The sequence below is a fragment of the Pygocentrus nattereri genome, chromosome 9, assembly GCF_015220715.1.
Source record: "Pygocentrus nattereri isolate fPygNat1 chromosome 9, fPygNat1.pri, whole genome shotgun sequence".
NCBI classification, from domain to species: domain Eukaryota; kingdom Metazoa; phylum Chordata; class Actinopteri; order Characiformes; family Serrasalmidae; genus Pygocentrus; species Pygocentrus nattereri.
Genome location: NC_051219.1, coordinates 22,626,970 through 22,654,794, shown reverse-complemented (window position 1 = coordinate 22,654,794; position 27,825 = coordinate 22,626,970). Strand labels below are relative to the sequence as shown.

Below are 27,825 nucleotides of genomic sequence, written 5' to 3'. Positions count from 1 at the left end.
TGAATTGAGTCATTTTGGACATAATAGAACAGTTGTAGAGGTTTATGCTCATAATGAACACTGTATGCCTGACACAGGTATGCTGATAAGTGTCCCGTTTTAGTACGTTCTCTTCATCTTGTTTTTAGTTATTTTTGTTTTATTAATAGTCTAACTAAAGCCTTATGAATGTGGTCTGAGTATTAATATTAGGATTGTTTTAAAGGATGTAATGATGATGATGATGATGATGATGATAATGTGGTCATTTTGGACAGGAGGTGGACTTGATTGAAAACTTTGGAATTATCACATGGTTACATATCAATAAGGCACTGCAGCCTAATGCAAAACAACCCTCTGCATTTCCCACAATGCACCAAAAACTCTACACCTCACAGATTAACACATTGTTCCGTTCTCCAACAGTATTCTGATCTAATTTCCCATTTTATATCAACATCTATTTAATTATTTAAAAAAATGAACAAAAAACTTGGTTCTGTGAACCATGACTGTATGTGGAGAGAAAAAAGAACAAAGAATAAAAAGATGATCTAAAAATTCATAAATGTGTGGTTTATTAAGAATCTCCTGCCTTTAAAACTTTAAACTGACATCAATGCAGTTCTCTGTGAATCTGTTTACAGATAATGGCCAATTTGAAGGAAGTGATAAGGCAAACAGTGCATGTTCAGACGACGCCTTCTTAAACACAAGCGGCGTCTCACACTTACACAGGACATACTTCTCAGGGCATGGGGTCACACTTTTGATTGACAAGGTAACAGCAAACATTGACTTGAGAGAACATTTGATTGATGAACATTTCATAAATTTATACAACATGTATAATAAAGTATAATAAAGTAGTAAGGGGTGGAGGTTATTCCTGGAGGCAGCCTATCATAGTAGGTGGGGAGGAGACATGGGAGATGTCTGGTTTTATCTTATCAGAAGAAAGAGTGGAAAAGGATGGGGCTTATGCATCTGGGTGTATTTGATCAGAAGAATGTGAATGGAAATGGGTGGAGCTTATGCAACAGTATCTGTTCAGAAGAAAGAAAAAAGAAAGAGGTGGAGTTTATATACCTGGGCCTATCTTATCAGAAGAAAGTGTCTGGAAATCAGAGTGACATGGGTGGGGCCAATGCTACAGACACACCCTCACTAATGATTTTTTTTATCTGGAGAGAATAGAAAGAGTTTGTGATGTTTGGGGTTTGTTTAGTGAGCGGATCTGAAACTGTTCTACTGGAGAACCTCCAGTATCAATCTGAGACAAACCAACCTGTACAACAGAATCAGAACCTCTGTAGAGTCTAGAACACTAAACACAGAAAGTTTCAGAAAAATCAAAAAGAAGCTTCACCTCAAAATCACAAAAATCATTTTAATCTTGAGAAATGTCTATCGATTAAAAAAAAAAAAAGTAAATTATGGGCTCTTTAAACTCGCATCTGTCTGAGCTGTATGAACATTTTTCTTCTTTACATAAGAAAGAAAAGACAACCACTTTATAAGCGCACATTATTTTCTTGCTGTCTAAACTAAAATAATTAGGCGTAAACAAAGTCTTGAGGAGTATTTACAGTGAGCACACAGCTAAACCGCTAGGAAAAAAAACAGCATAAATAACAGACGCTTTAACACAAATCTTCCTGTAAGCAGCCTGAGATCCTCTGAGAGAGAGAGACTCTCTAGGGCTGAGCAGGCCTCTAATCCACTCCCTCTATTACAGATCTCACAGAGAACAAATGCAGAAGCACCGTTTCATTCCGACCCGCCCTCTGTGTTTATATATTTCTCAAGTAGCCACATACTGGATAACCCTCACTTTAAACTTAAAGTGATTGTTCAGCAAGCAAAAGTTCCTCCTCACTCCAAATGTAGTCGATCAGCAGAGACGCGTTTGGTGCCTGAAATTTGCTTCTGTAGTTTTGTTGCTCAAACTACAGAGCTAATATTGCTAACAGGAAATGGAAGCTTATAGCCCATGACTTAGCATTGTGCTAATTGTGGTTAGTATAGACGTGATTATATGCTTTTTAGGGCGGGGTGCCAAAATATTACTTCAATATGTGATTACTGAAGAATTTCAGTACTTAAATTAGCCAACCAGCATCAGCCAATATGCATTTGTTCTGTACAACAGAGACTGGCTGTCTAAATTTACACACCTTAAGGACATGATTGATGTTAGCACTTCTAAAAGGGCAACTCCACAGATTTTTCTAAATTCTAGCATAATTTAACAGTTAAGATGTAAACAAAGCAATTTAGAGTGGTTTTCCATTCTAAACAGTGGTGGTGATAGGAACCAGACGTCCACCTCTAAAAGCTCCTTCACAGAAAGTTATTATATGAAATGGTTATGAATTCACTGCCTGATGACGGTGAGGTAAGAGACATGACATAAGCATGATGTTAACTGGTGGGTCTAAGCTTCCTTTGCCTGTTAGCTACATTAGCCCTGTAGCTCCGGTTCTAAAACTAAATAAGCAAAATTCAACTACCCAACACGTCTCACTGAGAGGGGTGGATCTCAGGCTTTAAGTTATCCAGCATGATTGGTATGTTTTATTGGTAAACGTCTTCAGTCCGTTGAGTAAGAGAGAGAGTGAGTGTGTGTAGCTCAGTGGAATAGGATGCGTTTGTATTTGGTGTTGGGGATCTGCTCCCTGCTCTTTAATCTCCTCACAGCCTCCCTCATGTGCTTCGGCTGAAGAGGAGGGGTGTCGCCCCACTTCTCACAAACATCCAGCGCTACAAAAAACACACAAAACACACATTCCAGCATGAAGACAAACACATCTGTCTGTAAACACTACTCATATACAACTGGATCATTTAAGCCCTGTCCAACAGAAATCTCCCTGGACTTAAAGGGGCATTCAACCTAAAAGTAAAATTTCTAACAATCACTACATCTGTCATCAACATGCCTGCTCTCCTCCCACAGTGGTGCTGCAGTGCCTCTAGAAGGAGACTTTTTGAGATTATGCATACATCATCAAAGAACATCATACATAAAAAAATTAATCTTGGGAACGCTGCATGGTAGAGACTTGCTTCCATCTTTTCCCAGAACGTTAGCACTGTGTTGTTTCCAATGCAGGCTCCCAGTGTGATCGTACCCCTTTCAGAAGCTTTGTAATCCAGCCTTGAGCTGGACTGTCTTTTTGGAGATTGTGTTAAATAATAATGACCAATCCAACACTGAACGTCTTCTGTGATTAATTTTCAATATGGAGAAATGAATAAGAGATGATGTTGTTAGCATGGCTGATAGCTGTCCACTGACAACTTGGGTTAAATCTGTCGACCAATCAGAAGCAGCGTTCCCGACTTGTCCAACAATCGGAGGCTGCGTTTCTGACTCGTCCTCTCATCAGAGGCTTTGGTCCTGACACACTAATCAATTAGAAGCTGCCTTCCTGACTTAGCCATGTTCCTGATTTTTGACCAATCAGAGGCTGGGTTCCCCACTCATCCACCATTCAGGGGCTGTGTTCCTGGCTCGTTGATCAGAGGCAGTATTCCTGATTAACTGACCAATCAGAGGCCACGTTCCTTACTCGTTGACCAATCAGCGGCCATGTTCCTGATTTGTCGACCAATTACGAGGCTATGTTCCCGACTCGTCCACTATTTAAAAGCTAAACAACACTACCCTTCCGGGCAAAATAAGATTCTAGCATGCAGACTCCCAAGATTTATTCTTTTATGTATAACATCCTTTAATGTTGCATATGACATCATAAACCTGTAAGAGTTAAAGACTAAATCCATCCCCCTTCTGATGATGTGTCTTGAAGGTGGGAGGAACTTTTAGGAAGATTTTTTTATGTATTTTTTTTATTTGTTCACTGGCTAGCTAATACAGCAAGAAAGGCAGATAGCTAAAGTTACTACTACGGAGATCAACAGCACATCTGTATTTATCTATATCAGTATATTTATTTATCACCATGATGATATATGATGATGTGTGATGTATTTGTGCAATGAAAATCACTCCCAATCATGAAAATTTTATAGAAAGAGCAAATCAAGGTTAAAACCAGGCTAATTAACACTCAGCTCAACAGAGAAATCCTGCTTTATTAGATGTTCTGCAGTATTAAATCTGTGTCTCTCCAAATCACATAGTTTACCTTCTTCTACGATCTCTCCAACAAACACCTTGGAAATGCCAGACATGGCAATGACGACGTTCTGAGAGACGGACGATCCTGTGATGGACTGGATCAGCTGACAAAGAAGAACAAACACTTCAAACTGAACAGAACACTTCAAACTGGACAGTCAATCAGCTGAGAAACAGAAACCTGAAGCTGTTCTCACTCGTTTGATGGCTGCTTTAGGGAACGCTGAGCGTCTGTACATCTCGTATCGGTTCAGCTGCTCCTCCGAAAACGAAGAGACTAAAACTCTGCAGGACAATCAGTATTATTAACAAATTAATGAATTACCGAAGACACTCAAGAACACCACAAACACTTAACAATGTCTTATAAATATGAGCAGATATCACATCTATGGATGCATCGACAGCACTTTTTCCAGAGCATGAGTAAAATTTTTTTTTAGTACTCACTGATACTCTACTGAGTAACCTACATAGAACAACGTAGTTTTTAGTGTAAATGAGTGCAACAGTTAAATCAATAAAATCTTTCTGATTTTAAATAAAGTGTGTTAGCTAGCCATGCAGTGGAGAAGAGTTGATTTTGTTCCTGTCAGAAAAGCTCTTCTGTACAGCTGTAAATAAAGAAGGTTTCACAGTATGGATCCTCATTTGTCTCTTTCAGCAGCAGCACAGTGGCAGCAAGAATCATATTCGAGGCCTACACATTTGAGGAGCTCACGCTTCCAGTTTTACGTCTTGTTGGAATCCTTTGATTGGCTGTAACTGAATGACCTCTAAAGCTCTGAACTCTAATTTATGTCAAAATATTTTCCATATATTTGGTAAACTGCATACTATGCTTTTAAAACGAATTATTTAAGTGCATGTTCAGTTAGTTTTGTTACTCAACTGGTTATAAAGAGTCAGAACACATGAGGATAAATGCTTACCACAGCATCTGGACTTCCTGCCCCCTTCTCCTCTCTTCTCAACCCTCCTCCTCCCCCTGCACCCTGTTCTCTCACCCCTGAGGATTTTGTCACCTTCTTTGAAGAGAAGGTTGATAGAATCCGCCAGTCTTTTCCCTCTGTCCCCACACCTTCCACTAGACTGCATCATCTCATTCTCGATCCCTTAAACTGTTTTTCTTCTCTTTCCACAGATGCTGTCCTTCAACTGATCAAATCCAGTAACCCAACCACATGCCCACTGGATCCAATCCCATCTGCTTTGTTTCAGTCAATCTCTGAGGACCTATCGCCCTTCATCACGTTTCTCATCAACGAGTCCTTGGCATCGGGTGAAGTTCCAGCAACTTTCAAGATGGCAAGAGTACTCCCCATCTTGAAGAAACCCATGCTTGACAGCTCTGATGTCAACAACTACAGACCAGTATCACTTCTTTCTTTCCTTTCAAAAGTTCTTGAACGTGCAGTCTATAATCATCTTTCTCTCTTTCTCACACAGAACCAGCTCCAAGACCCCAACCAGTCTGGCTTCAAACCAGCACACTCTACAGAAACTGCCCTCGTCGCAGTGACTGAGAACCTCCAATCCGCAAGATCGGCCAAATTGTCTTATGTCGTGATCCTTCTTGATCTCTCAGCAGCTTTTGACACAGTCAACCATACGATCCTTCTGGACATCCTCACCAACCTCGGAATCACTGGTTATGCGTGGAAGTGGTTCAAGTCCTATCTGGAGGATCGCTCTTATCAGGTAACATGGAGAGGGTTCACATCCTCTCCATGCAGGCTCTCCACTGGCATCCCCCAAGGCTCAGTCCTGGGTCCTCTTCTCTTTTCTCTTTACACTAGCTCTCTTGGTGATGTAATATCTTCTCAAGGCTTCTCTTACCACTGTTATGCTGATGAAACTCAACTGTTTTCTTTCTCTCCCTCTGACACACAGGTTTCCAGTCGCATCTCGGCATGCCTGTCTGACATCTCTACATGGATATCAGCCCACCACCTGAAGCTCAATCCCAGCAAGACTGAGCTGATATTCATCCCTGCGACTCCAGGTCCTCATCATGATCTTGCCATCTCATTCGAGAACTCCCTGATTGTTCCATCTGTAGAAGCAAGAAGTCTTGGTGTGACCCTGGATGGCCAGTTATCGTATTCGACTCACATCGCGAACCTGACTCGGTCATGCAGGTATCTACTGTACAACATCCGGAGGATCCGACCCTTCCTCACCCGAGAGGCCGCCCAGGTGCTAGTGCAGTCTCAAGGCTTGACTACTGCAACTCACTCTTGGCTGGTCTTCTCATGCAGACCATCAAGCCTCTGCAACTCATCCAGAATGCAGCAGCACGACTCGTCTTCAATCTGCCCAAGTTCAGCCACGTCACCCCATTGCTGCGCTCCCTTCACTGGCTTCCTGTAGCTGCGCGCATCAGATTTAAAACCCTAATGCTTGCCTACAAAGCCAAAAATGGACCAGCCCCTGCCTACTTGACGGCAATGGTGAAATCTCGAACTGTACCACGAGCCCTTCGAGCTTCGAGTACAGCTCGGATTGACCCACCATCCTTCAAGGTGCACGGAAGACAAGCATCGAGAATGTTCTCTGTACTGGCACCAGGTGGTGGAATGAACTCCCACTGGCTGTCCGAACAGCAGAGTCTCTTGCTGTCTTCAAACGTAGACTGAAGACTCATCTCTTTACACAGCACTTAAATGAGCATTGAACTATAAGCTGCACTTATTTTATTGTACTGCACTCTGTATTGTAGTTTATTGTATCTTATTGTTATTGTATTGCATTGAATGGCACAGAGTTCTGCGTTCAACTCTGTTTCTTTTTCTCTTGGTGTCTGCAGTGACATATGCTTCTAGCAGTATCTGAGCTCAGGACTGTCTTTTTCTCTAAGCTATTGGTAACTAGCAAAGATACTTTCTCTAGATTGACAAAGCACTTCTTGTAAGTCGCTCTGGATAAGAGCGTCTGCTAAATGCTGTAAATGTAAATGATAAAATTCACTTCTCATTTGCCTATCTCCAATTCTGTGACTGTATATTGGCTTGTGTTATATAACTCTCTACTGTTGTTTAGGTTGTGAGACTTTAAAAAACTGACCAATCTATGCTGGTTGAGGAGCCCAGAAGACCTGGTTTCTGATCTGTCCTTGCAAATATTTCAAATACACATAAATGCTCTAACTGAAAACATGTTTTCTGTGTTTTTTTACGAACATTCTGAATGTAAAGATGCAGCACGTTAGTCCATGTTTCTCTATTAGCTGTTTTATCTCCGAGTTCGTTTCTAAAACCCTGCCTTGAATCTGAATCAGCAGAACTCACTGCATCTTCTGGATCTCGTCCTCATCCACTTTGTGTCGTTTCTCCTTCTTCTTATCAGGCTCAACCTTCAGCTTTTTGGACGGTGGAGGATGATGACCACTGGAGTGGGCTTCTTCTTCATCCTCTCCAGCCCCAGCCTCTTTAATCGAAATCTGAACACAAGTCAGCAGATTTAAAATCACTTAGAGATTTTTAACACAGTCATCTACAGCTGTATAGCTGCCCTTCTCCACTTTCACCTGAGAGAGCAGAGTCCACCCCTCGTTTATTAAATTTGCACTCAAAACAACCAATAAGTACTTATTATTAATTTTACAGGGTCAAAAAAACAGAAAACTGAACAAAAAAAAAATCACACAGAATCCTCAACAGCTAAATTTAATCTCAACTGTTTGAGTGTTCAGTGGATCACTAGTAGGCCTTCTAGGTAAATGTAAGGAGTCCCATTTTCTCTGCAGCTTTTAATCATCTTTTTAAATTCCAGTCTTTTCACTCTGACTTTCTCCTACCTCATAAATATGGAATATCTTCTGGCTAATGTCCTCACAATTGTTTCCAAAAAACATCAATGACTTGTATTCAATAGCTGTTTTGACTGTAATTTAACTGTTAAAGGATGGCCATTTGCACAGTACTTACACTTCATACATGTTAACATAATGTGCATGACATATATATTGGCTGGGGGACCTTTCTAAATGGGGGACTCTTTTTAATCTGATCTTTAGTTGCAGGTATTAAAAATCTAGCCTTTGTAAGCCTTTTTATAAGCCTTTTATAAACCTTTATAACCCTGAGCCCTGTCTGTATGTGTGAGTGTTTCTAACCGCTTTGTCTTCCTCCTTTACGCTGCTGCTCTGTTCTGTTGCTCTCTGTGTTGACGAACTTTCGCCCTCCTCCTGTTTCTCCGGCTGTGGAGGATCGGAGCTTTCTGCTCTGTTCACAGGTTCCTCCACACGGCACGGATCTGCCATAATGCACACGGCCTGCATGGAGAAACACATAACGATAACAGCAATACAACAACGACACAATACAGTAACAATAGTACACCCAGCCTGCATGGGGCAATACAATGCAAAATACTAATGACTTAACACAATAACAACTATAGCACAATATCAAACATGGACAAGTCTCATAAAACCGTTTTTTAAAAAAGGGCAATATCATGAAAATGTTTACAAAACTGATCTGAATTTAAAACTTGCCACTAAGTTCACTCTCTTCTGTTCCATGGGGAAACCGCACAATATGGAAAAAATTTATGTTTTTTTTAAATAGCACTAAATAACACTAATTAACACTAATTAAATAACACTATTTTATTTTCAATTTTTTACAGTTTTTGTATGATGTGATTCACAGATTCACAGATTAATAAAACCATTATTATTCTACACATGAGATAATTTGCAATTTTCAGTTTTTAAATATTTGCAATCGGGGCGCTTTTTAATTTTAACACAAAAAATGATCAAACATCTAAACGAATCCTAAACTCTATCATGAAATGTGTTTTATTTAGTTTGGTTCTAGCTAGACCTACGAAGTCTGTATAGAACCATTTGTATGCTGAACACCAAAAAGGGTTCTACTGTAGTTACTATATCAAGGTTGTAACAATACGAGAACCATTTTTAAACACAGAACTTGTGGTTCTATACAGAATAAGTGTCTTTACTGAAGAACCATCTTCTTTAAGTGTGTATACATCACAAAAATAAAACACAACAGAACACAATAACACAACATAAAACAACAGAGTATAAACACCTAACGTAAATACTACAACGACAAACATCACCGCACAATAACAAAAACTAGTTAAATTATATTAAAATTGTAAATTTCCTTGAGATCTACACTAACTTTACACTGTAACTCAGCGTATAAGCTACAAACGAAGCTGAATTTGGTGCGGCAGTTCTATTCTGGCGCCTCAGGCTGAGGAAGAACTGCTGCACCATTTAAGGTGGAACGAGAAATTCGAGTAAGAGGTTGGCGTAAAGGTAGCCAAATTCAGATTGTAATCCACTATAAATGAATCAGAATGAGACTGATTAACATTACATAATTAATATAAAGCTAAACGAATAAGCACATAAATATTTAAACCACTTTTAAAATCCATCTTTAACGTTAGCTACATTAGCTGCTAACACTAGCCTGCGAAACATTCACTGCTTTATTGCAAATTATTTCTCACCGTTCAAAGAGGAAAACTATTCACTCAGCGCACGAAAACACCTAAAACAACTCAGTAATATGTGTAAAATGCGCGAGATAATAAATTAATCACCAACATAAAAAAGCTAACGAAACAGCAGCCTAGCAGAAAACGGCCACTGTACAGCTTCCGCTAATATGTATTTCAAAATAAAAGTCAACGGCGGGCAGGGTGTTCATTTATTAATTTAATAATGTGGTTAAGTAAGCTAACTAGTTATTTGGTTGATTTATTTCCATAGATTAATTTGTTATGAATAATAACATGCAAAAGCAAGTTTTGCACAGAATAAGTAAAAGATCTTTAAAAGTGATGATGATGATCGAGTAAATAGGACAATTAAATCACACACACACACACACACACACACACTCATATATATATATATATATATATATATATATATATATATATATATATATATATATATATATATATATATATATAAAGCAAATAGCAAATATTGTGAAATTTGGCATTTTCTACTAATTCTAGTGCACAGTAGCTGAAGTAAAAGCTGAGATATCTCAGCAGGGTTTCTGTAAAATCACCACAGAATGATTTATAATATTTCACCTCGTGCTGAGTAGATGGCAGAGCGATGTTTGCTCTTAAGAAGCTCTGCCTGTTTCCCTTCGGGACTGTAAACGCAGAGCTGCAGCACTAAATCATTTATAATGAAGTGTCTTCAGTCTGATTTAGTTAAAGCTCACATAAAACACAGCCATGAAGCACAATTTATCAGACTGATTTAACAGTGGAGCTGAACAATATGGCAAAATACAATATCAGGATACTTCAGGAGGCTTGGTACAATTCATGATGTGCCACAGTATTTATTTTTTCTTACATCTGTTCAGGTAGAACAGATAAAATGTTGCCACATTTAAAATACTGCCAAAACCAAGGAATGCAATTACTATTGTACGGTTCATATACTGAGCTGCACTAAATCCAATTAAGCAGGATTAATTATGCTCTTTTTATCAAACAAGCTTTTGGGAAATGCTTTTAAGTGCTGATGATGCTTAAACAGTGTAGTCAGAAAAGCACAATGTGAGGTAATTTATCACGATGATGCATTTTTAAACTAAGTGTGTGAAATATGAAGCTAAGAATGATAAATTCCACAAGTTTTTTTTTTTTTTAGATTCATTTCTTTAGACTTTTATTTTATTATTATTTTAATGAGTTGTTTATAATTTTAAGGAGTCAGTAAACACAGTTATCTAACAGTATGGAATGATGAGCACTCGGAGCAGAAATGAGGTTGCAGGTAAATGTGTTTCTGACGGTCAAACGCAAAATAAATAGTTGTACAGTTACAGAAGGGCTAGAAATGTGCTGAACTCAATTTGATCAACACTGCCTCAGTCAGAGTCTGTAGCATATTTAAAGCACAGCTCTGCTTATTTGACATTATTTACAGTAAATATTATGCTGTTATTATCACTCTGATGTCTGACTGCTGGCCAGCAGGCTGGCAGGGATTTATTTCCAAATCAATACAGTGTAATGGCCCGTCGGGAGTAAGAGCAATTGGATTTATTGACCCCAACTCCCTAAATGGTGATTAGCTAATCAGTGTGATTAAAAAGACTGTCACGTCTCTAAATAAATAAATACGCAATTAAATATAAAGAAAGAAACAAAGAAACAAAATAACAATGTAAATAAAAATGTAAATAAAAAATATAGCTGAAAAAATATAAACTACAAAATTATAGAGAAACAACTGAATAAACAAACAAACTAACTAACTAACTAATAAATAAATGTGAAGAAAGATTCAAAGAAATAAAATAAAATATACATATTTAAAATGATCAAGGAATGGAAAAAAACTCCAAAATAAAGAACTTTACAAACAAAAAAAAGCTTAAAAATAAGTTAATAAATAAACAAATAAATAAATATTAAGAAAGAAGCAAAGTAATAAAATAGTGAAATTTACATAATACGTTTTAGCAATAAATAAATAAATAAATAAATAAATAGGCCAATAATAGGAAGTGACGTGTCAAAGAAGGACGGAGGAAGTTTGTGCGACGAGATTTTTATTTCCTACCCATTTTCTGAAAAGCCCCGCCCTACTACACTGTGAGTGGTTACTAATTTCTGTCCTTCTGCGTTGCGATTGGCCACTTTCTCCTGCTCGCGTAGACTATCGCCACATTCTCTTTACTGTGATTGGCTAATGTTTTACTCGCAACGGCAGCCGGTCATTTAATTGGTTTGAACTACCGCGTCGACTGGGCCATGATTGGCTTGTACACTTGCAATCGGTGATTGGCGATTAATTTGAAGGGGCGGGTACGAACCAGGAGCCAATCCCTGCGGGGGAGGGCGGAGCTTTCCGGAATACGGGTGGAGAGTAATTTCAGCGCGGTGGCGCTGCTGGGAGGAAAGTTTTCCCGGGCGGGATTGGGAATACCGAAGGAGGAAGGAGGAAGCAGGGAGGAGATCCAGCTTTGGGAGATATTTTGGTGTTTGTTTAGCGCCTCGGCTTGTGTCTGGAAGCCGGCGGAGGGCTGCTGTGTGCCGTGCGGGTCTCTCTCTCTCTCTCTCTCTCTCTCGGTGGAGATGGGGAAGGAGCAGGAGCTGCTAGAGGCGGCGCGCACGGGAAATCTGGCCGCCGTAGAGAAGCTCCTAGGCGGGAAGCGGCAGTCCGCTGGAGCCGCTGGAGCTGGAGGAGGATCCGGAAACGCTGGAGGTGGAAGCGGCCATGGGTCATCCTCGCACCCGCTCTCCAGCCTTCTCAGGTAGGATTGGAAGGGAAGAAATGCTTGGATGGAGAATTTTAGGAGAGTGTGAACCACAAAAGAGCAGAAATGGAGGCCAGGTGAATGGGATGTAGGATCATGTTGTTGCTTCTGGGCTCTTCATCTTGTCTTCATGTCGTTTTTATTTGGTCTTGTCTCCCTTATTTAGCTTAAACGTAATATTTTAAATGTTAATAATCCATACATGTCCTATACTAAACTCTCAAAAAAGGTGGTTCTTTAGTAAAGCAGTGGTTCTATGTAGAACCATGAACACTCAGAGAACCATTTGCATGATTAAGTGGTTCTTTTATAAGGTGAAATCGTTCTTTAGGTAAATGGAGAATGTATTGTGTATGGTTCTATATAGAACCTTTTTGACAATGCTTCTGTAAAGCACCAAAACGGGTTCTTTTTTACGTCATAGCAATGGCAGAACCCATTTTGCTTCTATACAGAACCGTTCTTCATCAATCTGCATAGCCTATTTTATCATGCTAAAAACTAATTATGCATGTAAAGTTCTAAATAGAACCATTCACTTTATTAAAGAACCCTCAAAGAACCATCTTTTTGAGGAATTTGATCATCTGGCATGTGTCCCCCAAATTAGCACCTTAAACGTGATATTTCAGATGTTTAGAGCCCTGAAATGTTCTATGTCAAGCATGGTAGAACACCAGGCTTCTCTGGGAGGTTTAGATTGTGCTTAAAAAGAGCACAGAACCCATTAAAAGTTCTGCTTCTTCCTCTTGATGTCTGTTAGTCTCTGTTGGGATTCTTTATTGTACTGCTGGGTTTCTTTAACAGGTGTTGTGATTCCAGGTGCATTTGATGATCTCCTAATGGGATCTAAAGGTGTTCTGCAGGAGACTAGTGGCAACGTTTAAGCCAATTCCCATTAGAAAGCAAATCCACCGGGATTTAATCCTAGTGGTTCCAGTGGTCTTTGTTTCAGTAGGGCTTTCACGTCCAGTCTGTTAACGGTGGATTTTTAAGAACGTAGAATTTTAAGATTGTGCAAATGTTTATCACACAGTAAACACCAGCAGCAGTGCATCTGGCCAATGGTGGGTCTTGTGTTGCCAGTCTTGTGGATGAACATCTGCAAAAAGCTGTAATTGTTAGAATGAAAACACTCCAGTGATCTCCAGGATACCACTAGGTGGTAGATTGCTGGAGCCCAAACTGTCTGGGGTGCAGTCATTGCCTGTCCAGACTTTTGGTCTTTTTGGGCCAAAGTGGTTATGGAGGGCTGAAAAGGCAACAAAACGTACAAATAAAAAAACGAAGCTTTTAAAATATATTTCTATTTTCTTATAAAAATGAGAGATGCATTGTTGACCGGGCCAGTGACCAGTGTCCAGGGGCCTCTGGGGACCTTGAGGCAGTTCAAATACAATGGGGATCATCCACTGTGGATAGAACTGCTAGATAAATTAACGATCCTTGAATCAGTACAGTTTTAATTCTGCACTCTTGAAAGAAGGTTCTTTAAGGGTTCTTTAGTAAAAACACCGAACCTCATTCTTCTGTATCTTCCTAAGTTTGTTTTTAAATGTGTTCTTGAGAAAGGTCCTTAGAAAAAGTCTATGTCAGATTCATGATCTTAAAGTGCAGAACTGTTCTCACCTTTGTGCTCTTCAGTGTGTAGATTCTGTTCTTACCTAAGATGAAACTGCTTCTGAAGGCTGTTTTGGGGAATGAGGCCCAATTGTTCTATGCAGAACCAGGAACAGTCAAAGAATCGTTTGCATGGTGAAATGGTTCTTTGCATTGTTGGAGACAAATGGTTCTTTGCATTGCTGGAGACTGTTGTTGCAAGCTTGACATCACAATATATTTCACCATTTTGGTGCTGTATAGAACCATTAACAACACGTTTTCCATCATTCTGAAGAACCATTTCACCATGCAGAGATCCATATAAGCATGCAAATTGTTCTGTATGTCTTTTTCCATCTTTTTTGAGCGTGTCATTCATCAATCAACACATTTTAGGACATTTTGGTGAAATCTGACCCGATATGCAGAGCTTGGGAACTAACAGACTGACAAACTACATTTGAGCCTGAAAAAATGGAACATCCAAAGCTTAATTTGAAACTGTGCATTTGGAATTGCTTAAAATTGAATATGAAAATAATTGCATTTAAATCGCAGTCATATTATTGGTTAGATTCAATGTTTTCCCCAAATTGTTCAGTCCTAGACCTGTAACAGAATCACTGCAACACCTGAATCAGTCTGTATTAAAACATACAGACCTGCTGCCTTTAATGAACAATAATACAGGCACTTATATTGACATTATAAGCATAATTAGCTCCTGTTGCAGCTCCACTCCTTTCTGCTGTGGGAAATGGGTCAGGTGTCTTTGTTTTGCTTCCTGGTGTGTCGACATACCTTTCCACATTAACTGTGCTTCCTTGGAACCAAAATAAACAGATGGATCCACCTTTAAACAAATTTTATTCAGATTTTTAGCTGTGTAGCCCTGGTTTGGGTTTCCTAGGAGTAGACTGTACAAATACTTTGCAATTAGATTTTTTTTTTAACATTTTCACCTTAAATTAGTGTTGTAGAGGTGTAATCAAAGTCATTCAGAGAATTTTGGTTTGAGTTTATTTAATTATTATTATTATTTTCAGATTTTCCATTATTCTCCCATTATTAACATTCCACATAAAACTCCCAAACTGTTGGTTTTGGATAGGAAATAAAATGTCTATATTTTTGTTGTAGTCATGGTGACCCCTGGTTCATATCACCACCGCTGTCTACGGTGAATGTCAGAATGACTGTGAGGATCATTTGAACATATTATGTAATTATGTAAAAAGAGCATAGATTTTAATAACTACAGAAAGTGCAGGGGGTGATATGGCTTCTATTGATCTATTTATAAAGTGCTCTATAATGTTCATATGATCCACCCAGTCATTCTGACAGACTGTAATTCACAACAGGAAGTGTAGGGGGCGATATGGCTTCTATTGTTTTATTTAAAAAGTGCTCTATAATGTTCATATGATCCACCCAGTCATTCTGACAGACTGTAATTCACAACAGGAAGTGTAGGGGGCGATATGGCTTCTATTTTGTTGCACTATAAGGGAAGAAACTGTTTGCTGTACAGACTGTACTGTGAATGATGTTGGCAGTAGGGCTGAACGATTCTGGGAAAATGTAATTGTGTTATATGTAATTGTGATTTTTTTTTTTTTTCCTGACCAATGCTACCGTTGTTATTAAAATGCAAATTTATTCTGGGCCTGGTTTTTTTTTTTTTTTTTTTTTTTTTGGGCCAAGCAGAGCAGAATGTTTTTTTATGGTATGAAGCTGGAAGAGAGCATCAGACTTCCGGTTAGTTGTGATGTCACTCATCTACATCCAGTTCACAAGCTCCGAGTTAAATTTTCTCTATTAAAAACGTGTTGCTAATGTACTCCTCAATAAATATTGCAGTTTGTGTGGTTTGAAAACTATGCTCTTTCAAATTTTGATATAAAAACGATTCATCTTCCAGCCCTGGTTGATAGAAGTGGAGAGAGGAACTGAAGAAAGAATAATATAATGATTAGTTGATTAACTGAACAGTACCTGATGGATTCAGTGGTTATAAAAGTTTGGGACTTGATTAAAAGCTGGTGGTAGTACTGCGGTGTCTTCAGACTGGCAGACAGTTGAAGGTGGTGGAAGGCCGTGCAGGCCGTGACACGGTTCTCGGTTCTCGAGTTAATTGCATTAAAGCGTCTTAATCACAAATCCAGAGTGATCTGCCATGCAGTGCGTCTGAATGGAGAGACGAGGGAAGAGGCCTTTGTGTCTGATTGGCTCGCTCGCCCAACCGGCTGTCTGGCTGAGAGATAGAGAGAGAGGGAGGGAGCCGGGCAGCATGTGTTAGAGCTGAAGAACCAGCCAGTCAACTGAGAGAGAGAAAGAAAGAGATAGACACACAGATATAGTCTGCTTGATCTGTTCCTCTTTAAAGGCTTGAAATGTTGTCAGTGTTACATATCAGTGCTGCATGTCAGTGTTGTGTGTCAGTGTTAAGTGTGCGGTGCTGCATGTCAGTGTTGGTGTTACATGTGGTGCATGTCAGGGTCATGTGACGGTACTGCATGTGTGGTGCTGTGTGTTAGTATTAGGTATGTTAGTGCTGTGTGTCTGCTGCATATATGTTCAGAATTGTTGTTGCTTGTGCTGTGGCTTACTCCAGTGTCATGATAAAGTAATAATAATAATACTAATAATTTATTCATAAAGCACTTTTTATGTCAGTGACAGCTCAGAGCGTTTTAACAGTAAAAGACAAAACTATAAGTGTTAATTTAAAATCATACAAGACAATAACACAGGTTAGTAGAGTCTTAATGAAGTGCTGAGTTAAAGAGCTGTGTTTTCAGATGTTCATTAAAAGTGAGCTCTGCGCTCCACAATTTACAAGCAGAATAAAAGAAAGAGTCTCTCCACACTTTCTGTATTTTACGAAAGGTGTTTTCAGAAGGTCAGTATCTGCAGATCTAAGAGGCTTAAGGTCATTTCAATCTTTAAAAACCAGCAGCAGTGCTTTAAGATCTCTCTCTGTGTTGGTATTGTGAGGATCTATGCTGCTGCGTTCTGTACAAGTTGTAGAGGATAGATTTTTCTCTGAGGAACCTCAGTAAAGTGTTTAGTGTAAGTGTGAGCGGTGTTCATGACTGTGAACTCGGTGATGTATCCTTGTTTAACTCTTGTTGTGCTGAAATGCTGAGAAAGATCAACTCTCGTACAGCATCAGGATCCACACTCAGAGGGTCCAGAAGAACATCTGCATCTCTAAAGCTTCTACCCAGCCAGACCTTCTCAGATATACACGGCTGTCACACTTACTAAAATAATCTCAGTTGATCAATTTTTAAAGTCATAGATCAGAAATGACCTTCTTAGTGATGTAATCATTCAGAATGTAATTAACATGGATTAGTTTGCAATTTACTAGGAATACACTAAATTCAGTGCTTAAAAGCGGTTTAAATGAGTGTGTAAACAGTGTATCTGCAGTGCAGTGTTCTCCAGCCCAGTGTTCTCCAGTGTTCCAAATATTTCTGCAGCAGGCACAACCTCAGCCTATTGAGACATATGTCCTTAATTGTTAATTAATATTGTATAAAAGCTATTTAGTTGAATCTCCGGGTATGGTGCTAAATTAGTCTAGTTGGTTCTGGTGGAACCAATCACGCCTGGCCTTATGGAAGACTAGTCAGGATGGAAGTTTTGGGCCGATCTTCTGATAGACCAGTATGTTCATGTGGACCTCTCGGGGTCGACCCTGAGGTGAACTACTCTGGGTTGGCTATCTGGTAGACCAGCTCGGACGGCCTTCTGGTGGACCAATCTGGGCTGGCTTTCTTGTGAATCACTCAGGCCTGGCCTTCTGGTGGAGGACTCAGGGCCATTTCTGACAGACGGTTCTGGTGGAGCAATCTGGGCTGGCCTCCTGGAAGACGAAACAGTGGTGGACCACTCAATTCTTGCAGACCAATTAGGGCCAGCGTTCTGGTGGACCGTTCAGTGCCCAGCCTTCTAGTGGACCAGTTTGGGCTGGCCTTCTGGCAGACCATTCAGGGATGGCCTTTTGGTGGACCAGACAGTTCTGGTTGACCAATCTAGGTCGGCCTTCTGGTGGATGACAGGGTTCTGGTATGCAAATCTGGGCCAGTCTTCTGGTGGACCAATCGGGGCCAGCATTCTGGTGGACCAAGTTTCTAGTGGGTCAGTGGAGGTTGGCCTTCTCTTGAACCACACGGTTCTGGTGGACCAATCCGTACTGGCCTTCTGGCAAAGACACACTCTGATTCTTTTTCACCGTGAATTGCTGCAAGTCATCAGATATTAATTGGTACTGCGGTACACACAGAATCATGACACTGCTTTCGTGATCAACAGTCATACCTCATCAATTATATGGCTCAACTCCTCATGTTTCAGGTGATTGGCTGTTTAACACAAATGTTACGCTGTCATGAGGCTTAATTGCATAAACCTGGGTTAATAGAGAAAGTTAAAGTTTCATCGAGTTAACCTCTGTTTGTTTTGATCAGTGAAGCTGACACTTCAGCTACTGAACGTGCTCTGTGGCTGTGGTTCCAGGCCCAGTGTTGGTAACACTGCTATAGATGAGAGAGCTGGTCACAGTCAGGCTGATACAGTGCTTCAGTGCGTCCTGCATTTCAGAACTAAGAAATGTAAAAATCTTTGTTTTGCTGCTTTCTCTCTCCGGCTCTGCTCGGTGTGAACTCTGACTTCATGTTGAGGCTTGTTGCTGTTGTGTAAGAAGCTGAAGACTCGGCAAACGTGGAATGTATCTCATTACGACACGGACGACTAACAGTCCTGTTCATGCTGCCTGATCAGAATTTAAGCTTCTACATTAGTGCTGTGGAAATTAATACTTTGCTATAAAATTATTAATTTATATCAAATTATTAGTAGCGCTGAAGTTTCTATATCCCTTACACATTGTCCCAGTTGACTCTTAGTCCTCTGCAGTAATGCAGGCTGAAGCCTTGCTGTGGTGCTGTATGTCCCGCTGATAGAATCCATGATTGCAGCTCTTAAACGGCTTTTAAAATGTCTTTTAAAGCGATACCTTTGACGGCGTTGGACAGACACTCGCAGAAAACTATGGATAAAATTAACCAGCAGCAAACTAACAGCAGCAGCTTGGTGGAGCTCCAGTTCCCCTCATGATCCTCCACAGTAACAAGAACCCACAAGCTTAATGAACTAGAGCGATATACAACCATGGCGGATACCTGTGTGTGTGTGTGTTTGTATGATGTATGTATGTATGTATGTATGTATGTATGTATGTATATGTATAAATAATGTCTACATATACATAATGACCACCTTGTTTCTACGCTGATTGTCCATTTGATGGACAGTTCCACTTACTATATAGGAGCACTTTGTAGTTCTACAATTATAGACTGTAGTACATCTGTTTCTCTGCAAACTTTGTTAGCCCCCTTTTACCTTTTTCTTCAATGGTCAGGACCCCCATGGATCCTCACAGAGCAGGTACTGGTTGGGTGGTGGATCATTCTCAGCACTGCAGTAACACTGATGTGATGTGTTAGTGTGTGTTTCTCTGACACAGTGGTTTATTAGTATGTGTTGCGCTGGTCTGAGTGGATCAGACACAACAGTGCTGCTGGAGTTTTTAAGCACTGTACGCTCACTGTCCACTCTATTAGACACTCCTACCTTGTCAGTACACCAGCAGCACTGATGTGTCTGATCCACTCAGACCAGCGCAACACATACTAATACACCACCACTACATCAGTGTTACTGCAGTGCTGAGAATGATCCGCTGACTATAGCATATAGTTGGTTGAAGCATGCATACATGTTGCTCGCTGGTTGTCTGTGATGAAAATTGGAAACTGTGGAATCACCTAACAGATATAACACAGTGTGCTGCTTTATAAATAAAAAATCTCTCTTTAGGCTAAAATTTGAGCAAATAAAATTTAAATAATGTGAATAATGGTGATTCATTGCACAAAGTAAAATTATTAATTGTGACTAATTTTATCAGTGGTTTGAAAGCCCTGCCTTAATTACCACAATCCATATTGTAAAACTGGGAATTATGGGGTGATGTTCAATATTTTCACATACATATCTGTCAGTGCCAGTGCATCAAAATGTACATTTATAAAATGTAGAAAATCTGCCTGGATTAACATTTGTAGAGCAGTATAGAGCACCTTTTAAGTGAAACAGTAGAAGCCATATCACCCACTACATTTCCTGTGGTGTATTACAGTCTGTCAGAATGACTGTCTGGATCATATGAACATTATAAAGCACTGTTTTGTTTAATGTTGATAGTATAAAATCTTTGTTAGCATTTTAGTTTTGTGGTTAGAACTGAAAGACTGTAGTAACCATCTTAAGTTTTTCATTCAAGTGAAATTTCATAGCTGTTCACCACAAAGCTGAGTTATTTGTGATTATCACGGTCACTAACGTGATCTTGGCTCTGTCTGTGGTCTTGTTGGGATACTAAGGCTAATGACTTGAATGGTTTAGAGAGTTCAGAAAGGTCATTCCTCTGAAGGGTTACTATGGCTCTGTGGAGTTTCAGTTCTGTGTGAAATTCAGATGGCTCTGTCTTCCAAACCCGCTAACCAGGCCTAGCATCATTGTCCAGTTGTGATTGACTCAGGCGACTAACTGCGCCTGTGTTTTTATATGTATGTTTATATATTTTTATGCACACACACACACACACACACACATATATATATATATATATATATATATATATTATATATTATATATATATATATATATATATATATATATATATATAAAATATTTTGTGTGTGTGTGTGTGTGAGTGTGTGGCAGAGCCGCGTTTGAAACGTTGAAAATCCATGATATTCGTCACCAGTAGATGTATGCAGAAACATATCCTGTTCACTTCCCAAATCGATGCATTTTCAAATAATCTTCATACACACTCCAGATTTGAGATTCTAAACATTGAGACATGTCAATGTGAGCAGTGTGCGGCCCACCACAGGCTCAGAGCTGAGGTGCTGTTGAACCTGAAAGGTCAACAGAGCTGAAGTGTAGACCTTCTCCTCAGCAGAGTTCTTCAGGATGTTCTGCTCGGCGCCCGCTCTCTGCTGGCTACAGAGTGGAGGAGGGTCAGTGTTTAGGAAGTTGTGAGGCTGTGAATCATCTGTCGCAGTTTAACTGTCAGTCTAGTGTTGAAATCTGCATTATTACCAAAGCACATATCACACAGGCTCATTCAGAGCACTGTTTACACTCTGAAACCGAAGGGGGGCCAGGGCGGAAGCAGGAAGGGGTTCTAAGTTGATAATGTTAAAATTTTAAACAGCATATTTGTACTCTTAATGGTGATGTCATAAAAATATTTGCCTTTTTTCATTTGATTTTTTTTTGTGTACAATTTACATCAGACTGTATATTATGATGTAATCAGAGAGCATTGATAATTGACAAGTAACTTGATGGCAATGTGTGAACAGTGATAATCACTGTATTTACTTTACATGAATGGAATTGAAAATGAATGGCAACGTGCTTTGGAGATTCAGCCTCAAAGTGACTCACTACACTAAAAATGAGCTGAAATGACAAAGTTAGTGTAGAGCAACTAAGTAAACTCTAACCTACAGAGAAATTCCTCTTATCCTCGTCTATGACCGGCGTTATAATTGCTTATAAAGTTATAGTCAAGTACATAACATTGTAATACAAGAGTACATCACTTTATAATGTCAGTTTTCATAACACATTGGAATATCTGTTCAGAAGACCATTGTAAACATCATGTAATGTACTGAAACAAGTTTCTGGTACATTTTCTGCATCACTGCAGTGCTGAGCCAACAGTCAAGGTAAACATTTGCTGGGTAGAGCAGCTTTGGGAGCAGATACAGTGTATGAGAGGCGGTTGACTTTTGACAGTAAATTATTTGCTACTGAATATAGAAACTCCTAAGCTGTGTGTCCTGTATTACCAGTTAGATGTGATTATCTTACTCTATTTATAGGCCCAGTATACAGTTCTGGAGAATTATTGTTTATGTTTGAACTCAACAGCAAAACAAACACACCCCTTCAGTGCCCCTTCAGAAGCTCTGCTCATGAATTCATGTATAGCCGTTGCCAAGGCGAACATTGTACAGACAAATATCAAGATATAACATTATAATTAACAATGACACAGCAAGTAATGTAGCTAACATTACCTCAGCTGTGGGTTGGCAAACTGTCGCTACAGTTGTTGCTGTGAAGCTAATCAGTTACTATCACAAGTAAACAGGACAAAAGAATACAGTTCTCTGAAACAGCAAAAATAATGTTGCCCAGAAATAGAGCACCCTCCTCATCCCTTTTCATACCTTTCAGCTCTCCATGAAGATGAAGCTTCTTATTCACCAGCTTCTTCTTCTGATTTTCCCATTTCATTGTATGTTTAGGCACCTGGGGTTCAGAAAGGGTTCCATATAGCAAGTAAAAGAGTTCTTTTATTGTGTCAGGCTTAAATACATCTACAGCGCATTCTCCATCAATCTGAAGAACCCTTTCACCGTGCAAAGAATCATTGCATCATGCAAAGGTTTCTTTGAGTGTTCATGGTTCTACCATTGTCTTTACTAAAGAACACCTTAAGCGCCATCTTTTTTGATTGTACTTTCACTTGTATTTTTAGTGTATGTGCTTTTTAAGCAATAACTTTTTTCTTTAGAAAAAAAAATTTAATGAAACTCCATAATGAACATAATATTGAGTAGCCCAATAACTTTTGAAAGCTAGTTTACCTGTTGTTATAATAGATGTTACTGCAAATGTGATCATGAGCTTCTTCTGGTTTAGATTTCTTCAGTATCATGGCAACTTGTGTGCTAATAGCACACATGGAGAAACTTCAGACTGCACACGCTTTCCACATAAACAGCAAAGCATTTTCTGTCATGACAGATGAGTTGTCATAATCCAGATCATATAATGCTTTATTAGTTCCGCAGTGGGGAAAGCTAGTATGGTAATTCTAGCATAGTGCTTAGCAGAGATAAGAGCTTCTTGCCATTTTGCCACCTCTAAAATCAGAGTTGCACTCATATATAATTTAATGTGCTTTAAAATTTTGTTTTAAACTGTGTATTCCCAAAAATGTCTTTTGTCCTTGCTGGAGCTGTTCAGTCTTTATCTTATAATAAACTACCCTGTGCTGCAGGATGAATGCACATCATAGCAGCTAAATGTCAGTTGAATTATAGATGATGGCTACGCTTTCACGTCAGGCCACAATTACCAAAACTTGGTCCAAATTGAGGAAAATACCATAGCAACACCTTAGCAACTATCATGGATACCATAGCAACCTCCTAGCAATATGCTAGCAACTATGAGGAATACATAGCAACCACCTGAAACACCCTGCAACACCATAGCAACCATCTGTAATGCTACAGTAACCACCTCGCAACACTAAATAAATAAAATCAAATAAAACTAAAATGAGCTAAACATCAGAGGCATGTTTTTATTTATTGAGTGTTGTAAAGCAACTCGTCCTGCAGATCTTATGATATCAACACTGTTCTAAGCCCAGTTATTTCTTTGCCTAATAGCCCCAAAACTGCATGTACTCTTTTAGGGCAGGACGTTAAAGTCTACTGAGTGGCACTTCTCTAGGTGTCGTTTTCTTATCCCTCAATCCTCTCATAAATTCCCCATTCATTTTCCACCAAACTAAGTGACCACTTGGCAACCCCCTAAGTAGCATGCTCGCAACCATCAGAAATACCATAACAACCTAGCAATGCCTTAGCACCCACTTAGCAACTCCTTAGAAACTACCTGGGATACCATAGCAACCTCCTAGCAATATGCTAGCAACCATGAGGAACACCCTAGCAACCACCTTTGAATCCATATCAACATCCTAGCAGTTACTTGGGATACAATAGCAACTACCTAGCAACACCATAGCAACCATTTGGAATGCCATAGCAATCATCTAGCAGCACCCTACTAACCATGTGGGATACCATGTCAACCACCTTGCAACATTAACACCATTTATGAACCTCCTGGAATACCACAGTAACCAGCTAGCAACACCCTATCAACCATGTAACCATAGTTACTGCCTGGCAGCACCACAACAGCCATTCTCTAAATACTGAGGCTGCACAGTCACTCTGTGTTTCTTCAGAAAATGCACTGTACTGTTTGTTTTTTTTTTGTTTTTTTTTTTTGTTTTTTTTAGGCATTCTGTCGTGCAGCAGTGATGTTTCTGGTGTATTAAACAAGCATAAAACCCTCTATTAAATCACACTGTCCTGTCATCCTGTCAGTGCCATAATGGCGTCTGTCTGATCGAGTAAACTGGTGCAGAAAGATTATCTCTCTTCATGTCCACTTCAAAGCCCCGAAAAGGAAGTGGTTGGTTAGCATGGTTAGCTTAATGTGGTTCAGCTGTTTTCTACTTCGTCAACATTTCCTGCCACCATCAGCTGCAGCAAGTTAAAAGGGAATTCCACCAATTTTTCAAAATTTCCCCATAACTGAGCATGTTAGATACACAGAGTGATTCAGAGTGCTTTAGTGTGAAATGGTTCCAATGTTTTTATAGTGGTAGTGATGGGAACCAGGGGTCGCCATGACTACAACACTAAAAATATAGACATTTTATTTACTAACCAAAACCATCACTGAACCTATACATGTCTTCTGAGGTTTATATGGAATGTTGATGATGGGGAAAATCTGAAATAATGTTTTCTTTGGCAACTATTTTGCCTCACAGCACCCTGCATGTATAAAGTGGTGTCTCAGACATAAGGCAGTGAATTCATGACCATTTCATGTAATAACTTTCTGTGAGGGAGCTTTTAGAGGTGGACATCTGGTTCCTATCACCACCACTGTGCAAAAAGTCTGACTCAATATGTTTCTCTAGAAAAGAGTGTTTCACACCCAACCAGTCTGAATGAATCTGTTTACATCTTAACCACTGAATTATGTGGAACTTTTTGAATGATTGGTGGAGTTCCCCTGTAAAAAAAAATCTGTTACTGACTCCAGCCAGCAGGTTTCTGAGGGGCTGAAATTGTGGATAAGAGGCTGTTTTTCCCAAATAGTTCAGCTGAGTCAACTGGTTTCAGTGTAGAGGCCTCCTGAGAGAGCTTTTCGTCTGTTCCATCATTCCAGTGGTGGGCGTCTGGAAGTGTTTGTAGAGGAGAGGTGAAAGCAGGTGCTTCCTCAAAGCTGTGGGGCTGATTGAGGCCAGCAGGAGCTGAGAACTTCAGGACTTTGGAAACTGCTTAAAGAGCACAAATTCTAAAGGAGCATTCTGGCCTAAACTGAGATTTAATGTTATTTTTTGTGTTATTTGAGTTCTGTACTGCAGCATTGACAGAATACTGGGAATATACAGACATGTACAGGCTGGCAATATACAGGTGTATACAGGATGGGAGTATACAGGCATATTGAGGCAGGGAAATGGGAAAGCTAGCCTGAATTTCATCTGACACTAAAACTATTAAAAATAGTTTTAATCACTATTCATTATTATTCTAAGAGTGTGCTGTTGGATTCATTATAGATCTGTTCGTTTGGGCTTTGTTTTGTTTTTCTGATCAGCTGTTCCACCTTTTTTATTTTCAACCAAAGGCCAAAAGTGCCATTTTTGACCCTTTTTTGTCAAAACTGTTTGGTGGCTGAAATTTCAGTGCACTCCTAATGAAAAATGCAGATTAATTCAAGCCTCTTGTTTACTCATTCTGCTCTGCCTTTTAAAGTATTTGGATTACTGAAGAAGTGCGAGTGGCCATAATGAACAATCTTGTTTGCAGAGCTCTTATCTGTGTTGGACTAAAGCATCTTTATAATTCAGATGAGTCTGTTTCACACCCTTATTTAGCTGGTGAACTGGGTCAGGGAGAACTCGCATCACTTCTGTTTCAGCTAATTGCTAACAGTGAAGGCCTGACCGCATCACTTCGTACAGAAAGAAGTTGGGTGATGGATTGTGTTGCACGTTATGGTCAAGTTATGATGCATAAAGTGGATTGCAGTGGTGTATGTGAGATTCAGTGCAATTTTTAACCTATTGGGTTGTGTGAGGCCAGTCAGAACAGCGTTGTCTTGATTTCAGTTTGATTTTCCTTTCCAGTTTGAAATTTGAACCTTTCATTGGTCTATATTTATAGATAAGACTGCGTTCTGTGTTATTAAAGGGGAATTCTACTGATCTTTTCAGAATTTCTGCAAAGCTCTGGAGCCCAAAAAACATTATTTGGGACAGACCAACATATTTATAAATGATTCAAGGGTTCTTCCATTAAGAAGATGGTTCATGAGCACTCAAGGAATCCTTTGCATGATTAAAGTGTTCTATGCATAATGGAAGGGATCTTTAGATTGATGGACAGTGTGTGCTGTAGGTGGTTCTGTACGTGAAATGTTTGTGCTGCAGCAACAACCTCTACTCTTCTGGAAAGGCATCTAGATGTTGGAACACTGGTGTGAGGGTTTGATTGAGCATTAGTGAGGTCAGGTACTGCTGTTGGATGGTCAGTTCTGGACCACTCCAACTTATGCCAGAGGTAATGAATAGAGTTCTATCACTCCAGAGAACGCAGCCCTCAAGAGACCTCAGACGCACGTGCAGCTGTTCCAGAGTGTCTCATTTTGTTGGTCAATGCTTTTTTATGGAGATTAAAGCTGCGTCAGCACTTGGGTGACCTTAAAGTAGCTGAATTCACCCAGTAGGTGGAATTGTCCATATTGTAGGTCAAGTCCTGTCTAAGTGCTGTAAAATGGGCATTTCCCCTCTTTGAGGACTCACAGTTGGTTGTTTATACAGTTTTTAAGCTGTGTAGTTTTTTTTTTGATCTGCTTTGGTATAGCTGAGTGCTGAAGTTTACAACAGGTCGAGACTCTACTTGTGTAATGTTGACGGTGCAGTGTGGCTGACAAAGGCTGGAGTAAGGGAATGTACTTCCTCTTCCTGATAGCACTGGTATTTAAAGTCTTTCTCAGTTTGATGGTGCACATATGCGGTCAAAATGAGGCTGATGTAGGGAACGAGTAGCAGAAGCTTGTTTATAACTAGCGTGGTGCTGACTGTAAGCATAAGTTCAGGCTTTAAGACTGTTTTTGGCTTTGTGACGTGCTTCAGTTCATCTTTCTTTATGACAGTGTGCACTGTGATTCACTGTACAACACACTGTCATAAAGAAAGATGAACTGAAGCACGTCACAAAGCCAAAAACAGTCTTAAAGCCTGAGATCAGCTTTAATTAAAGCCGTATGACTTTCAGTGCCGTATTGATAAACTGTGTAAATGAGAGTACGCAGTGCAGGAATAAACGCAGCTGTTATGCACAGTATAAGAGCAACATTATCTAGCAGTTTTGCCTTAAACTAACAGCTTCAGAATCAGTGTGAATCTACACTAACTTGCAACAGTGAGAAGTAGCATCTGTGTTGTTGCCATGCTGGAACGCCTGCTGTAGTGCTATGTAACTTTTGAGGAGCAGCATGGACGTCACGGCAGAGGCTGTGAAGAGGCAGAAGAAGACGCTGTCGGAAGGAAGTGAGGAAGAGAAAGAGAGAGAGACAGACCAAGACGAGTAAATCTCAGTCTTTCGCGCTAGATAGGAAGAGATAATAGGATGCAAAACAGACTCACAGCTAATGGGAAAACAACAAGAATCTGACTGCAGAGTGTTCATCTCTGATAGTGTTATTTATGAAAGACTTCGCCGTAGGCTGTAACCCAAGTTGTGTCGACCCCGTCTCATGGAATTATGTAGGTTTTTCAAATGCCAAAAGTCGTCTAACCTCAGGCTAAATTAGCAT

General features: G+C 39.7%; 2 protein-coding genes across 9 annotated transcripts in view; one reads left to right on the top strand and one right to left on the bottom strand.

The window, feature by feature from the left end:
* Nucleotides 1–537: 537 nt before the first annotated feature.
* taf11 (TAF11 RNA polymerase II, TATA box binding protein (TBP)-associated factor) lies at nt 538–9,792 on the bottom strand. Its single transcript, XM_017693355.2, has 6 exons — nt 9,629–9,792; nt 8,247–8,405; nt 7,420–7,571; nt 4,327–4,414; nt 4,137–4,233; nt 538–2,745 (listed from the first exon to the last, which is right to left on the bottom strand). Exons 2-6 carry the CDS (start codon nt 8,391–8,393, stop codon nt 2,615–2,617), a joined length of 615 nt encoding a protein of 204 aa, XP_017548844.1. The 5' UTR covers nt 8,394–8,405; nt 9,629–9,792; the 3' UTR covers nt 538–2,614.
* Nucleotides 9,793–12,011: 2,219 nt separating this feature from the next.
* LOC108424985 (ankyrin repeat and SAM domain-containing protein 1A) overlaps nt 12,012–27,825 on the top strand; it is a 109,609-nt gene continuing 93,795 nt past the window's right edge. For 5 of the 8 annotated variants that reach the window (XM_037541177.1, XM_017693352.2, XM_017693350.2 and 2 more), the window contains exon 1: nt 12,013–12,411. In XM_037541177.1, the coding sequence (XP_037397074.1) occupies nt 12,233–12,411 (179 nt within the window). In that variant the 5' untranslated portion in view covers nt 12,013–12,232. Of the gene's footprint in view, nt 12,412–27,825 lie in introns of all 8 variants that reach the window. The other 3 variants (XM_017693353.2, XM_017693349.2, XM_017693351.2) reach the window with 2 other exon arrangements.

Excerpts from the sequence above, each read along its gene's own strand:
- taf11 (XM_017693355.2), bottom strand. The coding sequence starts at position 8,393 with ATGGCAGATCCGTGCCGTGTGGAGGAACCTGTGAACAGAGCAGAAAGC. Across the intron at positions 4,415-7,419 it reads GACGAGATCCAGAAGATGCA|AGTTTTAGTCTCTTCGTTTT; the intron begins GTGAGTTCTGCT and ends ATTGTCCTGCAG. Across the intron at positions 2,746-4,136 it reads TGGAGAGATCGTAGAAGAAG|CGCTGGATGTTTGTGAGAAG; the intron begins GTAAACTATGTG and ends TGTTTTTTGTAG.